At 41.2% G+C, this 18,013-nt stretch overlaps 1 protein-coding gene across 2 annotated transcripts in view; it reads right to left on the minus strand.

Annotated features, from left to right (window-relative positions):
- Positions 1-234: 234 nt before the first annotated feature.
- Positions 235-18,013, minus strand: part of FAM107B (family with sequence similarity 107 member B) — a 60,990-nt gene continuing 43,211 nt past the window's right edge. For both annotated transcript variants that reach the window (XM_075715398.1, XM_075715407.1), the window contains exons 2-4: positions 6,982-7,165; positions 2,790-2,943; positions 235-559 (exon numbers count right to left, since the gene is read on the minus strand). In XM_075715398.1, coding sequence (XP_075571513.1) covers positions 443-559; positions 2,790-2,943; positions 6,982-7,109 — 399 coding nt within the window. In that variant the 5' untranslated portion in view covers positions 7,110-7,165 and the 3' untranslated portion in view covers positions 235-442. The remainder of the gene's footprint in view (positions 560-2,789; positions 2,944-6,981; positions 7,166-18,013) is intronic.

The following is an 18,013-nucleotide window of genomic DNA, read 5'->3' on the forward strand; positions in this document are numbered from 1 at the left end:
ATACACAGACTGTAGGTCTAGATGGAGGAAATCTACCTGCACAGCAAAGCTTCGTAAGATATCACAGAAGGATTTTTGTTCTGTTTTAAAGCAAAATATAATCTGTGTATCTCCACTAAACTAGGATCACAAGAGATAAAGCAGTGCAACACTGAAGGAGTTTCTCTAGTATCCCTGGTTAAAATCTCTGAGTAAGCAAGTCAGACTTGTCCATGACACTGAACTGACAGACTCACTCCTTATCCACTGATCTCAGGACTGCATTTGGCAAGTCAATCTGTTTATGGTACTGTCTTTTTAATCCACACGTCCCAGGAATTAAAAATCTCATCTTCAGTAAGTGTCAGCTGGATGCGGTTATTTTCCCTCGAGGGGCAAATCTGAGACAACTTGCAAAAGCCTCTCTCTGCAGGAAAGATGGAAGTCTTAGCAGGCACTGGCTCTAGGAGTCTGGTGCTTCTGTTGCTTCCTGGACCGTCCTCCTCAAGTTGCCCTTGACTTTGACAAATTCAGGCGCATTTTCCTGCTCTTCCTGTATCTTCTGTTGTTCCAGTTCCAGCTTAAAAGGGAATCACATGTAAAAAAAAAGTATATAAAACAGATCATTGAAATACAAGACAAAAAACTAAAGGTTTCAATAACTGGCCATGCAAAACTCTTTAAATTGCCTCCTTCCTTTCTCTCATGGAAAGGATAAAACTTTATTTCTTTGGGAGTATCTGTTCTCATAAACAATTCATCTTTTTAAATCCTTGGCTCTAGCTCATTCCAGATGTCCACCTTTGCCAGATGGACAAAAACTCTGCAAGCCCAGTACGAGAACAAGATGAAGCATTTTTGAAGAAATCGTTGGACATCTTCGTTAAAGAAACAACAGTAATTCCCTTCTCTGGCCTTTACAACAGAACAAGGATGAATGTGCCTTGTGGGAGAACACATGCGAACAGCTACTACTGAGCACATTTGCAGAGTTTATTTCTGAGTGGCTAGGTATGAATTTCTGTATCTAACTTAAGCATCTTTTGGTGTATCTGTTTTGTCTATCACAAAAAGCAATAAAAAACTAAAAATCCTCCTTGGCCTTTAGTTGTTTATTTTTGAGACCCCATTCACTGACATTTTTAACCCAGTTGGAACTCCTGCCCATGCAGACACTTGAAATAACCACATGAGGTTAGACACTCTGCTCTACGGGGCAAGGCTATACGGTGCCCATACAGAGCACGGCTTACACATTGCACAGAGTACGGATTGCTTAGCAATCCTCAGTGAAGGCAAGTAAGGTAGCAGAAAGAAAGAAACAACCCTTTAGAAAACTAACAGAAGCTCCCAAAGGGACCTTTAGTTTTTTTTAGCAGACCAACGTCTCCCTGATTAATGGGGACCATATACAGCTCACCTAAATAACCTCTCCTTTGTCTCTGGTTCACTGGCAAGTGACATGCTTTGTTACAATAAATCATGACAATGTTCCTCCATGAGTCGTGTTGTCAATTAATGCCATTCCTATGATGTTTACAAAGTCACAACATTGTTTGCAATGGGCAGGCTTTTCCTCTTCTAACAGAATTTTCTATTCTACGTATGTCCTTGGATGGCTCAGTTTCAAATCAAATCTTCCCACAAGCTGAACCATTTGAAACTGGGCCCTTAAGAGCAGAAAGGAAAAGTGACAAGATGATACACTTAAAAATACAATAGTTTTCTCCCTCCAAAATTATTTCTAAACCTAAAAGAAAAGCTATAATAAACGCCCCAAAACCTAAATAATGATTGGATTACACCTCATTTTCAATAGGGTAATTATTTGGCTTAATTGATTTTCATTGAGAAAAACACGAGATACTGTTTTAAAGCATTTATTTATTTAAAAATAAATGCAATGCTCAATGCACAGTGACTTCTTTGATGAGGTGTTTCACTGTACAAATATTTCCTTGCAGGTACTCCAAGTGTCTTAAGAGGCACTTGTTTTAGATTGGGTATTAGGAAAAATTTCTTCATGGAAAGGGTAGTCAAGCATTGGAACAGGCTGCCCAGAGAGGTGGTGGAGTCACCATCCCTGGAAGCGTTCAAAAAATGGGTAGACATGGCACTTTGGGACATGGTTTAGTCTAGTCTACCCTTAATTGGTTTAGTGTGGGCTTGGTAGTGTAGGTTAATGGTTGGACTGGATGATCTGAAAGGTCTTTTCCAACCTAAACGATTCTATGATTCTATGTTTGGCAGGCAGTAAGCTCCACGACAGTGAACTCCAACTCCACATCATCTCCATACTCAGGGTCTGAGGATCTTTTCCTTCATTGGAAAACACCAATGGGCTCATATGTTTTAAGACTACAAACGATAATTTTAAAGTCACCTAGTTTCTTACGTAACCCAGGAGAAAGAATCAATTGATTTTTTTATTTATTAAGCATCCAGTTTTGATGCACTACAGCCTAACAGCCATTCTTAGTGGATCATCTCTTAATAGTTAGACTACAAAAGTTGACTAATTCACCACAGTTTCAATGGTTAAATAAGGTCAGTGCTCCACACACATTCCTGTTGTCTGGTGCAGGATTCATTTGACCAAAGGCAGACACCATATGGAGTTCCTATGTGGTAAGTGACAACAAATAGGTAATTGTAGAGTGTGATTTGACTCATCCTAAAAAAAGGTATCTGCGTTTCATCAGCGGAAATGCGCCAAAAAACGGCTGCTGCTTCTTTCCTGCCTACAAAGGGAGCCTCAGGTGAGTAGCTCAGATGTAGATCTGTAAAGGTAGTGTTACTCCCCGTCTTACCTGCTCCAGTTTCTGCTGCCGTTTCAGTAGCTCTATTTCCAGGTCTGATTTCTTCTTTTGTGCTTCCTCTTCTTTTTGTTGTTTAATAACTTGATCTCGTTTCCTTTTCTCCATCACCTTCTGTAGCTCTGGTTTGTTCTGAGGTGCAAGACCCCTTCAAATTAAATGGGATTAAGTGGTGTGGTGGGAAAACAAGGAAGAAGGAGATCAGTTTCAATTAGCAGAAATTCACACAGAATTGTAGGCACGTTTTCTAAAGTCAAGTAGTTGCCTATTTAGATACATTGGAATATAAATAATTAACTACAAGGAAAAAACACACAGACGTTCGTCTAGTTTCCAACGAAAACCCTAAACTAGAATTTAAGCCATATTATTACTGAGGATATTTCCCTTTAACATGCATGCTAGTATTTCTCCTGGATAATTCAGTATTTTCACTTTCATCTTTAGTTTCCCTTCTATTCTCTCAATTCCAGAAGAACGGATTAAAAAACAAAGATCACAAATCAAGACTGTAGCAGAGCTAGAAACAAATTTTGGACAAAGAGACTTCCCTTGCTAGCTGATAACTCGGAGAGATTGTGCTCAGACAGTCCTATGCAGTGTATTACACCCACAGAAGTCTGCATGGACAGAACTAAAAAGTGGTCGCCCTCTGGATTTTGTCACATTGTTCCTAGAAATCGTGGATTCTGTCCTTTCTTGAAAATTGTGAGACCTTTACCCATGCCTGGCTGCAAAGCTATTTCCAGTGAGAGCTCCCAGGCTACACTCAAAATCACAAAGAGGCTATGACAACAAAAATCCAGAATAAAAAAAGTTGCAGTCACCCTGGAGACCAGACAAAGGCTGGAGGCTTCTCCCTTTCGCAAGATTTTAGCTACTACATCAACTGAATGTTTCAAGTCTGTTTGGCACAAATTGCTTTCCAAGCCAACTACTCTGAAATGAGAAAGCTTACTCTTTGGGAAGATGCATGACTTTATTTATACAGGCACACACAGAGATACACACTCACTCCTACTTATTTTTGTGACTTCAGCTATTTCTTTTATCTCTGTTACGCTATGATGTTTTTGAAATTTGTTATGACAAGATTTGAAGCTATCCCTGTTATTCAGCTATTAGTGTCATGTAAGTCAGAGCAGAAAAATCCAAAATTTGCCTTTGTTATTGTTGTCTTCCCTGCGAAGACTATTATGTGAAAACATCCAGCATTAAGTTTAACATCAACCACTTTTTATTTCAACTTAAGAAATTCAGTAATATGAATAAGCTTTCTTACTTACTGTATGTTTGCAGTTGCCTAATTCTTCCATAATATACATATCTGACAGCATGTCCAATAATACATTAAAATGCCACTTCATGGTGGCATCTATAAATGACTCCATATATTATGCAACACTCTATCCCTGTACATACCATGACAGCAAAATCAAATATTTAGCAACACCAAACGCTGTTCCATATTTCTTGTAATAGATCTCATGGCCTGCATGCAACAGAAGCTACACGATTGTGTTAATATTTTATGTTTCATGCTATTTTAATTACATTTTAACACAGAAAACGTAAGTTGGGCAGAGAAAAGCTGGAGTGATTTTTTATTACTACTACTACTACTGGGTCAGTGAGAGCTGAATCAATGGAAACTTCCATGTAGGCAATCAGCAATCAAGACAGCCACGAACCAGAGGCAAGCTGTGAAATAACATTACGCGTTCCTGCTTTTTTTCAGTAAGGTTGCACCCTAAGAAGGCAGAGGCACAAGACTGATTTAGATGTGCTGTAGCTATAATAAAGGGAACCTGCAGAAGACAGAAATAAATACAGCCTCTCAGTCTAATCAAATGGGGGTGGCAGTCAGATCTGTAACAGAACAACTGTAACATCAACCCTATTTTCACTCTCCTATGTGAGAAGGAAAAGCAACAAACAGGCAGCTACTGGATTAACTGGGAGTCCTGTATCACCTCCTGGTGATTGTTCTGGTTGAATAAAAAATCCTAAAGCTTTGATATAGAGTAAGCAAAGTGTGCTATAACACAGGTTAGAGCTAACAGGGTTAAAACCTAGGGAAGGGACACGACCCATATTCTGCAGAGCTGAGGTTGAGTCCTAGCAAGTAAAAATAGTTCAAGGTAAGTGACCAGTGCCTTGAGATACCACTACCTGGCTCTTTGTTTGCCCAAAACAACTACCATTTCTGCAAGTAAATAACTACATCAGTTCAAGATCCAACAGATCGCCAGATCACAGTAGGCATGGTGAATGATCAGACCAGCACTGGCTAATATCTTCTAAGATCAGGAAATGGCTGCTCAGAGCTGACTGGTCAAACCTACACCGAGTCTTCACAATAAAATAAGGTGCATGTTAAGCAGACTTCTTTAAGAGCACTAGAAGCCCTCCATACATGTGGCAGTTTGCCGTAACAAAGCAGAACACAAGCATATCATCTACATTACTGAAAAGCCTCATATCAGAGCTAATACAGTGGCACGAAGCACAGAAGACTAACCCTTTTCTCAAAAATACCAGTTTTTCTGCTGGTGAAAACCCTCAAAGTATTTCATTTCTGCACCAAGACTCTAAAATTAACAGCTGCAGCTAATCAAAATCACAGTAAGAGTGGGTACTGAGGGCTGCATAACTCCTCTGTGTAATAGGATATTCTCCTAGAAGAAAAGAACTCCATACTATTTAATAGTGCTTTATGCTTTCATAAACTTAAAAGAAAAAAAATAGCCTTAATTTATTGCAGCCTCCACATCCTTTAGAATAAGATCGTAAGTCGGGAAACTTCAACTATCTTTCTTTCCATGCCTATAAACTTCTTGGTGCTAGGAACTGACTTTGATGTTTAATCCCATTAATGAAAAATAGGACAAACACCTATTTAGGCCAGTTTCTTCCAATTCAGTTGGCATTCTGTAAAACATTTCTACTTCTTCATCACTAAAGAAATGCTGTATTGTGTATGCAATTCATTTAGAATTAAGTATCTAAGCCTAGCATTTGTGAGGATTTTACTATTACACATAGAAAAGACCCCTTCTCCCCTCAAAATACTACCCTGCCAGAGGGGAAAAAAAAAAAAAAAAAAAAAAAAAAAGAAAGAGAGAAACTTTCATAATGTGATTCTTCCTGCCGAATAGGCAAACCCAGTTGTGCCAGAGTAGCCAAAGCAATAGCTTCCTCCTCTCCTTTATCAAGTTCCTAGATCTCAAAAAGCCTGAATGGCTGCTACCAGCAACTTCATTCTCAAATGCACTCTGAAATAATGTTTTTCCACTTCTGTTTTGTGGATCCCCACACCGTTGCCTTTGGAAGGTCCATTTTGGGTGGCTTCAGCGCACTAAATCACAAATTTGTATCACAGTTAGTTTCTGTTTGTTTAAATGGAGGAGCCTCAACAGGCTTGGTGGCTTTTCCTCCACTGTGTGGTCTGGTGGCCATTTTCTTAATATGTTTTCTAAATGAGTCCTCTGTTGCTGAAGAGATTTAATAACTGAACTTCAGCTATCTCTGGGCCAAGTGCCTGTGTCTCTGAAGTTGACAGAATCAAGTTCCAGTTATTTACATCTTTAAAAGCAATATATACAGCAACAGCTGTGCATCCCATCCCAGAATGGAGGAAGCAGCACTTGCACAACACTTGTGCAGCAGCAGAGCAGGCACCAGACTATCACACACAATTGCAAGAAACATTGAGTAAGTAGAGAACAGTTTCATGTGAAATAAAACCTTTCTTTGATTTAAAAGTGGTCCCATAAACTCAATGCACTGGGAATGGTGAAAACCCAAAGATTTTATCATCCTGCCGGTAATAGCAAAATTTTGTCAAATACTTAATGAAGTTAAGACCTCAAGACAAATTACAGTGCCCAGGTAACCAATATGAAAATGTGATGGGGAGAACTGAACTGCTTCCTCCAGAAGCTGACCCTTTGTGAGTATTCACGAAAATGAAGTGAGAAGTCTTTTACAGCAAGCTTTTGCAGAGCAACTGAAATTCAAACAGAAATAAGTGCCACGGTTAAGAATCAGAGACTTTTCATCTACAAGATCTGAATCAAGAAAGAGTGTCTGCTGGGTTTCGGGTAAAACATAATTTTGATGAAACTAAAACTCAAGCTGTGTGTTTGGGGTGGGAGGGTGGCACAAGTGATTTTTAGACTCTTACCTTTTCTGATTCATAAGCAGCTCTCTATGGAGATCTTGATGATTCCGGGATGACTTCACAGGATTAATTAACTTCTGAGGTCTAATTAATTCAGGATTGTCATCATCTATGTAGTCTGGTTCAGCCATAATCTTTCTTGGAATGGGATATGGATCTTTGGGTTCAGTGTCCTTATTCACAGTATCTGTAAAAATGGCAAAAAACTGCAGTAAAGCTACACTGAAAGGCCTTTTAAAGATGTATTAAAACATAAAGGCAGCATATTACATTGGTAACAGTTATGCTTCTCCTAGATTAATTTTGTTTGTAGTAAGTAAAGGCTCTCAGAGCAAACATCAGTAGCATCTTTTTAAATAGCTGGCAATTTTACAACGTCATCTCCCACAGCCTTCCTCCATTGACTTGGAGATGCAGATTCCCCCCATTTTAAGAAGAACTAGACAAATAATTTAGGTTAAGTGCATGAAGGCCCCTATTGATTTTAGTAAGCCTACTCAGATGAAGCATTTTTAGATCAGCAATACTGAGACCCTAAAGACATTTTAAATACTGACTATATTAAATACTACAACTGTGTAGCAAAACCATACAGAGTGTCATTTTCTGCCATCAGTATAATGCCAGCTATGGGGAAAATACCTTCTCTGGATAAGCCCTGAACTGTACTGTATCGAGCAAAAGCTTCCACGTGGAAATTGCCAGATCTGCAATTGTTGGGATGGGGGACAGATTTTTGAGTGGAAATGCAGATGAGAAAAAGAAGGGTGACGTGGTTTCTTAAAAGGCCATATTTCACCCAGTGAAAATCCACAGAAATCCACTGCTCTGGAGGCAATGAAGTCTTGCTGTTTTATATCATCTGGAAATGTGGTGTTTTCCTATCCTGCTATAGAAAACATATCTATACACCAAATCACAAGATTTTTAATCAATAGCTGACAAGTAAGCTATAGGTTTCAAATGATTTGTATGTGACCATTCATAGCCCCTTCCATTAAAAAGCCTCAGTCACAAAAAGTTCAGGATCCAAAACGAAGCACATTCAAAGCAATTTTGCCTCCATTCGCTGTCGTGGAAACCTGCATGCAGAATCTGGCACACTGCAATTATCAGTTTGATTAAACATTGGCCCCTCAAACAGACCCAAAAAAATAATCTCACGGCATGTGGGTTTATGGAGATGAATCAAAGGGACATGAAAGAAAAGGCAAGAAACCTCCATCAGCCTGACTGGCAGAACAGCTGAATGCCACACACGGTACGATACGGGGCTATGAGACAAATCAGAGAATCATGGGGATTTGCTGCGTATTTTCCAGTAAAACTTGAATATGCGCTTTAATTTAGATCCCACTGTTACCAGCCCTTCCCTCCCTCTCTCACTCCATGGGCTGTCAAACCTGTCTAAGTTCAGTCTCAGTTCAATCCCTAAATTACTTTGTTCCATTAGGAGTCTCATATTGTTGCTCAGAGGGTCCGATTCAAAATCCACTTGATACAGTGGAGAGATTTCCGCTAATACTTCAGTACATTATCACTTGAACAGTACCACCACCACCCTGCTTGGGCGGCATGTGCACTTGCAGATGAAGCAGCAAAACGACAGGACTAAGATTTCAGTGGATGCGGGGAAGCCACTCTGGCTTTGAACGTGTCCAATGGATCCAGCATAGCCCTTTCAGCTTCTGTGCTTGAAGGGATGATGTGAATTGTGTTTCATTAGCGCTACATCTCACACACCAGGTTTCTACGGAGCAATCCGATGAGAAACAGCTTACTAGTATGAGCCACTCTCAGGGTGGCCCCCGCATTAGTTTTTCAAGGCAAGTTTATATGTAGCGTTTTTGAACCCTGTGGGGGTGCTAGTTCTCACAGGGACCTCTGAAACTAATACAAAAGTTGCCCACAGTTCAAAATCATGTAAGTATATTGCTGTACATGACATAAACCTCTTACTGACATTGATCATGCAATAAAAACACTTCTTCCATCACCCCTTCAGAGTCCTCCTCGCTTCAACCAGCTATCACCATACGTGCCAAATATACAGGATCATTGGAAAACTGGGGTCAGCAGAAACTTGGAAGATTTCTAATCCAACCTCCTGCTGAGGGCGGGAACAGCTATGCGATCAGACCAAGTTGCTCAGGGCTTTACTCAGCAAGGTCCTGAAGTTCTCCAAGGCTGCACAGCCTCTGTGGGCAAGTCTGCTCACCTATCTTCATGGTGAAGCTTTTCCTTACACCTGTATGAACCTCTTGGTTCAACTCATGGCCGCTGCCTCTCACCCTCTGGCCGTGCACCACGGTGAGGAGCCTGGCTCCGTCGTCTCGGTACGTTGCTCCCAGGCATGGGGGGTTGCTGTTAGGTCCCCCAGCCCTGCCTCTGCTCCAGGCTGAGCCAACCCAGGTCCCTCAGCCTCCGCCACAGCACCTGCGCCCCGGCCCCCAGCCCATCTCGGCAGCCCTTTGCTGAACTCGTATCTCAAATCCCCTGCTGTTTAATGACATATAAAAAAACCCCCAAACTCCCCCAAACCCAAACCACAGCATACTTCTCAATGTATACCATGTAGCACCATGCCACTAATAAAAGTGTGTGGAAATCTGTTCTCTTTACCATATAACTACAGGTTTTTTCTGTTTGTTTTTTTTTTTTTTTTTAAATAAGGACACAATTCATACTTCCTCAGTGTTCACGTCAGGCTTATCACAATTAAAACAACACAAATATTACCTACCCAACCTCCACCCAAAATAAACCTGCTCCATAAATATTTGTTTTTCTGTACTCCTCTATCAGTTCTGTGGCACTGACGGAGCTGCAAGTCTTCTAGAAGGCATTTATCATCAACAGCTCTCCGTTAAATCAAAAAATAACCTGCTGCTGCTTCAAGACAAGTCCTCTGTTTGCTTAGGCGAAGATGAAAAATGCAGAATTACCCTACAACTGTCTGTCATAAACAATGTACTATTTTTCTAACTCAAGCCCCTGAAAAACAATTTGATTCAGTCATTTCTCAGGAAGCTTGATGTAATATTTTGCAGCATGTAGATCTGCTTTTGGCAAGCCCTTAAAATGAAGTCTATTTATTCTTCTTTCTTCTGTCCCATCTCTGTTTTTAAAAACATGTATTCAACTCAGAGGTCAGGAATCGTGGTTTCCTAATGTAACATGAACTCTACTAGCAGCAAACTTGAATGAAAAAAGCTCCCTTGGGAACTGAAGACGCTTTCCGTGTGCGATTAAGCTGTAAATGATTTCAGTTAGGACTTCCAAACAGAGCCAGGAAAACAGGGCACCCAGTTCCCACTCAGTGAATCCTCTCACACCCTTTGCAAACCTCAGTCTGGCTGGAGGCCACCAACCCGGTCCTGCAGAGTCACTGTGTAATTCTATACACAAACAATACAATTAAGATAGCGTGAGTCCTACCCACACCCTTTCAAAGCAAACATTTACAAAAGCACAGGCAAGTTTCGCATAAAAAGGAAACTAAGGCACAAAGGATTCACCAAGCAACTGCAGACAGGAACAGAGCTGGAAGTGTTTCGTTCTGAGATTCAGGTTTACACCAATAAACCAGCCAGCTCAATGACAGAATCCCTTAGAAGTCCTTAAACAAAGTTTAATCAATGTTCAAGCAATAACAATCAAAAAAATATTAATTCCACAATTCTCTAGTGCTCATCACCACAAAAGTCACAACCCACAAAGCAGCTTTCAGATCATCACTAGGTGCAACAGTGGGACATGAATAATAATCCAAATAATCACTCAGCAGGAATATGCTGCCTTAAGAGCATCTGAGAGGCTCCTTTTAACCATCTACTGTTATATGATCAGTTGAGAATGCACAATCCATTTCTGTATTTCCGTGTTACCTTGCTCCAAAACAAAGGAAAGAAATTGGGATTCAGGGAATGTTTTAGCTGAGCTTGGCTCAAGTTTAATACGCCCACTAATTTGGCAGGTGCTTCCCCAGTGCATTTGCTGAATTAGCTGTTGCTGCACAAGCAGCACAAAAGCATTTATCTACCCTATCTTGTTCTGCCTGAGTAAGTCTCACAGACTTTGTCCATGACTTCTTATGTACATGTGGATTTTCATCCAGAATAAAGGAATAAATTGGGGATCCTCCATGGAAGAGGAATTTTAACTCCTCAAACAGAACTGCAAAGCAATTTCAATATCCCACTAGACAAAGAAAATGTTTCTGTATAAAAATAACTTCTAGTACCCTCCCAGACAGAAGTTTAATGTTTTCAGATACAAAGATGCTCTTAGAGCAATCAAGAAGTACAATACTGGTACCTCAGTCTTGGAGGGCCAAGACCAAGTGGTCACATACCTGCAATTCTCTCATTTAGTTTCCTCGGAGCGCAAGTAGAATCAGGGAGGACAGAAGAGACTCTTCAAATTGATCATGCTGAATAGATACAACTGAACTGGGGTGTGCCAGAGGCACGCAAGTTACATTTGGGGGTACATGTCCAATAGACACATTTGCTTCCAATGTTATTTAGTTTTTATTCTATCTATAGAGGGTTTTTTCCCAGCAAAAGTCCCTTAATGGTGGTAACACTGAAAACATGCGTGCAAAGAGAACTACAGACAGCTGCTAGTGTTTTTAACAAATTCAAAGTAGATCTTAAGATCAGGTCAAGGATTCAGCAGTTGCCAGAGCTTTTGCTGCAACAGGGCTCCCATGGCTTTTGCAAGAGAGGGAAGTTTGTGCCAAAAACCCCCTTGTGTATGCCCATATAAATGGCATTCAGGGAATTCCATGTATTTTCTATCTGGTATTCCTCATACCAGAAATCACCCTCTACATATGGAATCTGAATACAAAAATTCCTGTGAGGCACCACATATTTATATTATTTTTTATATATATATATGGCATTTTCACCCTTCACATGATTCCCATGATTATTTCCAGCTGTGAAAGCAGAGGCAGAGTTGAGGCCCCTTAAAAAGCTGATAAATAAATGCCTAAAAATACCAACGAACATCAAAATAATAGACCAGTTCAGGATCCAAAAGTTACATTAAGGCTAAATTCACATGATTTCCTTTTTGCCTGAATAAATTCTTGAATTAATACCTTCCACAGAAGCACTAGCTCAAACACTGAATACCTCCCAAAGTAAGATTTTATTCTCGAAAAAGCTTCAACATCTGCTCTGAGCTGTACTGTAAACCATCAAATGCTATTTTTTTTTTTTGTTTTTTTTTAAGACTTACATTTTTAGCTCTTTAAACTACCGCGTAGACTTGCGGTTTGTTACAAGTAACCCAAAGGCATTCTTTGAGAAGAAACATGGTTTTATTCTCCCCCTTCCGATTTTGAGAGGAATCGAAATAAAAATTCTTCAGCATGTCTCTGCTCAGATGTTACATGACCAAGCACCGCCTCGCATCGGCCAGCCCGGGTGGAAAGCAAGAGAGCTACTTAAACGCAGAGTGTGCTTCCCAGGCACCATCTCGGCACTGTTTGCACATGAAAGCTCACCACTATCGTTTTCATCTATATGCTCTCAGTGCAGTAAGAGGCACTCGACTAGACAGATTTACTTGATTAATCTTTGGTTATAGATATCATTAATAACTTTCCACAGGTCAGCCTTTAATTCTGTTCCTGAAAACAGAATACAAAACACCCTTGCCAGACAAGATGCTCAAGCCAGCCACCGTCCAAGGAGTTTGGCTCTTATTCACACCATCTTTCACAGCTGAAAGGGATGATGGGTTTTGGATCATGGCAAAACACAGCCAGACAGCCTGCGGAGGGAGAGGGAAGGACTGGAGAGGTCCTGGCAGCTGCAACTCCTCCCAGCCCCTCACGCAAAAGGCTGCCACTTCCCAGCTACAAGAGTTTTGCCTCTAGATCAGAAGAGGAGTGTCTTCACCTGCCTCAAAATCAACCACATTTAGGGCAGTGTGTACCTCCTGTGCCACAGGGATCACTCATCGAGTATCATCCTGTTACCAGATTACTTACTGCATTACTATTCTTCAAAGAAAATGAAGACCATCGGACTTTTAAACCCTTTGGCGGGCACCTGGCTTTTGTTTATGGCTCCAGCCTTGCCTTACTGATCTTAGGCAGGTTATTTCTTCCCTGTGTTCCCCAGCTCACACACATACAAGAGAAGAGCATCTTAGAAACCACCACAAGCTTCTGCAAGGCCAATCTCGCTGCTTCTTGTCATGCACTTTGAAATCTTCAGATCCCAGCAGACAAAATGAAGTAGCAAGACTGAAAAACTTCTGTCCATACTATGCCAGAACAGTTTAACTCACAGCACCTTCCTTACACTGGGTATCATCAGTTAATGGCTTCATTAGATGCATGGCTGCCAAAAGACTGACAGACCACGTAGACTTCTTTCAGGAACAAGGGTGTGCTCACTTGACCAGGGCAGCCCAAAGCAATCTCAGGGATGTCAAGAATATGGAAAGAAGCAGGGCTTGCTGGCTACTGCAGCTGTTCCTGTTGTCACTTTGGATATTAAAATGAACTAAACCACACAAAATCTCAAAGAAATCCAGTTAACGCTCATTTTCTTCCCTTAAGTACTGCTGAGAGTGTAATGTCAACAAAGCACAGATGACTACATCCACTACATGAGAAACCAGAAGAAAGAGGGTCATTTTAAAGATGTTTGCATTGGCACTGACACCTAAAGGGAGACAGAGTGCAAGATTTGGGGCAATGCTCCGCACTGTTACAATTCTCCCAAATGCAAAGAGCTGCTTATGGTGCTCATTCAATTTAAACACCATGCCCCTGTGCTTTTGTCCTGGTTTTGGCTGGGATAGAGTTAATTTTCTTCCTACTTGCTGGCATAGTGCTGTGCTTTGGATTTAGTATGAGAATAATGCTGATAACATGCTGATGTTTCAGTCATAGTGCTTACACCAGTCAAGGACCTTTCAGCTTCCCATGCTCTGCCAGGTGCACAAGAAGCTGGGAGGGGGCACAGCCAGGACAGCTGACCCAAACTGGCCAAAGGGCTATTCCATACCATATGGTGTCATGCTCAGGATATAACTGGGAGGGCCGGGGGGGGAGAACCATTGCTCGGGAACTGGCTGGGTATCGGTTGGCGGGTGGTCAGCAATTGCATTGTGCATCACTTGCTTTGTATATTATTATTATTATTAATTTTCCCTTCCTTTTCTGTCCTATTAAACTGCCTTTACCTCAACTCACAAATTTTACTTTTTTTCCCCTGATTCTCTCCCCCATCCCACTGGGGAGGGGGGAAGTGAGCGAACGGCTGTGTGGCGTTTAGCTGCCTACAGGGTTAAACCACAACAGCTTTGAAGTTCAGTCAAGTCCTGGGTGCTAAATGAAGAGCCTAGATCCCCCCAGAGGCTGAGGGCTAAAGAGCAATGCTGGTTACGACAGAAGAGGTGGTCCCTCTTGGTCTCTAGTCTACTTGGAAAAGAGATGCAGAAAGACACAAACGGTGCTTTAAGAGTAGTCTCACCTTACACTAAAATCACCAGGGCCAATGAACAGGAATTTGTATTAATCCAAGAGAATTTTCCCTTGGGCTGCAGGATCTATGATGAAACTCTCTGACACCGACTTCGAAACCAGCTGAAAGTACCGGCTCTACATAGTTGCATTTCTTCTCTTGCTCAGTTAAAATGCTGAAGAGGCATCAATGCAGCTGTGTAATTAAAGGTGGAAGAAGAGAGAAAGAAAGTGCCTCTCCCCTCCTACTGCAACAGGAGGTCTCCATGAAAGGGGAGCTGTTAAGAGCATTGGGAGGGAAGAAGGAGAGGGAGACCTTCATTCATCACCGCAGGCAGAGACTAGGTCCCCTTTTTGGCAAAACTCGGATATAGACTTTTCCTGCAACAAACTACTTAGCATCTAATTTTTAATACAGGCAGTGGAAAAGACAGAAAGACATGATGAAAACTAGCAGACTGTGAACAGCACCCATCTTCCCTAAATCCTGGTCTATGCTCAACCCACTGAAATAGCATGGTTCCAATCTGAGACTAACAGCAAATAAAGCAGACTATGCGTCTTACATCACCCCTCTTTCCCGAAAGTCCTGCATGTTTATTAAGGACTTTATATTCTCCATACTCATTTTGCTCAGGTCCTTGTGATTTCTGAAATCCCTAGGAAGGGTTGAAAGCCATTCTGATGTCAAGGAGAAGACCCAGTGTTTTGGACACCTCTCATCAATAAGGCCCTTAGTAATTATATTGCTTTCTTCCTGCAGAACAGCAGCATGTTGTGCACACACCCCCTCCCCTCCATCTCATCTAATACCATTCATTTGAAAAGAATAAATCATGACTAGCAAAGGCATGCAACTGAATATATATCTGGCTTTCACCAATACGCTACACAGGTAATTACTACACCGTAGTAAACATGACTTCCAGGAGAAGATCATTGAAATGATGCCTCTTACGGAATGTGCTCCACAGCACAGTTCGCAACCAGATTAACCCCAAAAGGTAACTAGAAATTTATTTATACATGGGTCAACAGTGATCCATATGCAATTCCGAAATGACACATTTTTGTAAAGAGCTGTTAAGATTAGAAAAGCAAATAAAATCCGTTTATACTCCCTGCAGCTACAGTGCACCATCAGTGTTCTAGACCAGCTAGTTTGGACCACTAAATCAAAAATCAGGGCAGCTTTGGTTGAATCAAATTTAACTACATTAAAATATGGGATTTCGTATGAAAACTGAGCCTTGATTCAAAATCAGAAGAAGAGTCAGAGGACAGTTTCTTCAGGGCTTCACTGTTGCAAATGTTAAGAACTATCAAACAGTGTCACCCAGTGGTAAAGGACTTCCTGCAGACAGGAACAGAGTAGAAAAAGTCGGGGGGGAGAAGGGGGAAGACTGACCCAAATCCATGTTTATATACAAAAACACTAAACTTAAGAGCAAACAAACTAAATCCCACACCATTCCAGAAGGAAGTCTTATGTCTAAGTCATTCTGTTTCTGAAAACATCAGCATTAGATTTATATTCTTCAAATATAAAAGCTTTAACGTTAAAGAGGTATATTTCTGAGGAGCAGGGGGCAATCCAGAGCAGCCAGCAGCCTCTTATTAATTGGGAGAGTGGAAACATTTCAAGCATCTGACCTGACATGCCTAAAAGGAGACTGGTGAATCTTGAATGCTTTTAAACTCTAGTTCAGAAGACTTCATCAAGATTCTTCCTGGGAAGAGAGAAACACGTCGATGGTGGTTGTTTCTGCACTTGTTCTGTATTTTGGTCACTTAAGATCTGGCAAGAAAGGTGAGAAATTAACTTGTGTCCCAGTGAGGCCAAGCAAGATCCAGGAACAAAAGAGTGTAGGTCATGCTCCCTGAACAGAAATACTCTTCTGGATGCTATGGTGCTGACGATGATGATGGAGGGATCTTGGTAAATATTCAGCCGGGCAGAAGTCTGTGCCAGATATAAGCCACAAAGGGTAAAATGACCTCTGATATACGTGACAAAAATTTGGAGCAAGGGAAGAGGCAGATTACTTGGCACCCATGTAAACATAATTGGCACAGCAAACACAGTTTTCCTGTTTATAAAGAAAACAGGATGTTAAGAAGCAAATGGAAGAGCAACATCTATGAACTGGAGAACATGTGCTATATTGAGGCAGTTCTAAGAGCTCTGCTTATTTGATTTTTAAAAAGTGAAGATTAAGACCAGCCTTATTGTCCTATAAGCGACAAGCCCGACAGTGGTTTGAGAAATTTCAACGACTGGAGATCGGGGCTAGAAAACAAATTCCTAAAATAAGGCACACGCTTTTAAAGCAAGGGGAATAAAATGCTAGATTTACTAGAAGATTTGTGGTAGGAAATCAGAAACGGTTCAACTGCTTTGAGAGACCAAATTATAGAATCATAATTATTCCCTCTAATTTTACAGATTTATAACTCTATAAATGCAATTAATAAGTGTTTGCAAGGGAGTCTGAAGATGAAAATCTCTACATTAATCAGGTAATTATGCATTCAGTAGCTGCAGCAGCAAAAATGAGACCAAGCGAGCTAAGTATTTCACATGCTGCCTAAGTTACACCAGCGCTGTGAATCCCCGAGTCTTGCCAGTCAGAGCGTAGCGGGGCTGGTGAACCTCCAGATCTTGCTTGGTGCCACATCTGTCCCTTAGGGCACACCAGCATCCTGCCTGGAGTTACCACACAGTAGGATCTGCTGTGCTGTCATGCCTCCCCTCCCCTCTGGGTGTTTCTGAATGACAACTTAAAAAGGATTCTACCACCCATAAAAGAAGCCCGTTTTCAACAAATTTAAAAACACTGACATAATGAAAAACACACAGTCCACTGCAGCTTGCCAGCTTCCTAAATATATTCATAGGTAGTTATGTAAAAGTTAAGTACTTCTTCAGACCGGGCAGATATATATCAATTACCTGCCAACTAAACAACTCAAATTCCCTTCATTTTCTATGATTGGGGGGGGGGGGGGGGGGGGAAGATGACCAAAAAATCTGCACTAGTAAAGATTGTTTTTTACTTCTCTCTTTGGTGGCAAACAGCTCAGAGCAAGCGTCCACCCACTATTTGGATTTCTTAACATAAGGAGTATCTTTTCTTAGAAACAAAGAAAAGGAAACAAAAAGAAGTAATTTTCTTAAACATATCGCTACTCCAAGCTAACATACTCCCAGCTTACTCACAGGAAAGAAATAAAACCTTCGTCTCAAGAGTTAGTCTTGGCTCAGGCAACTACATCCACATTCCAGCCTGCACTGTGCCCACAAAGAGACACCCTTCCTTGCCCAGACCTGTTTTACCCACTCTCAGCTGGCAGATGTATTTTAGGTATGTGGCTCCTCACTGCAACTCACTTGCAAAGGACACCACTACAAAGGCAGGGAAGAAAGACCTGAAGGAAAAGGCAAAAATAAGGAGGCCAGTAAAACTGATGACCTGATCTTCCAAAAGCGAGGTGGAGCAAGAAATTAAAGAGAAGGCTGTTTCACACCCTACTCATGACCTT

The sequence above is a fragment of the Pelecanus crispus genome, chromosome 1, assembly GCF_030463565.1.
Source record: "Pelecanus crispus isolate bPelCri1 chromosome 1, bPelCri1.pri, whole genome shotgun sequence".
Lineage (NCBI taxonomy): Eukaryota > Metazoa > Chordata > Aves > Pelecaniformes > Pelecanidae > Pelecanus > Pelecanus crispus.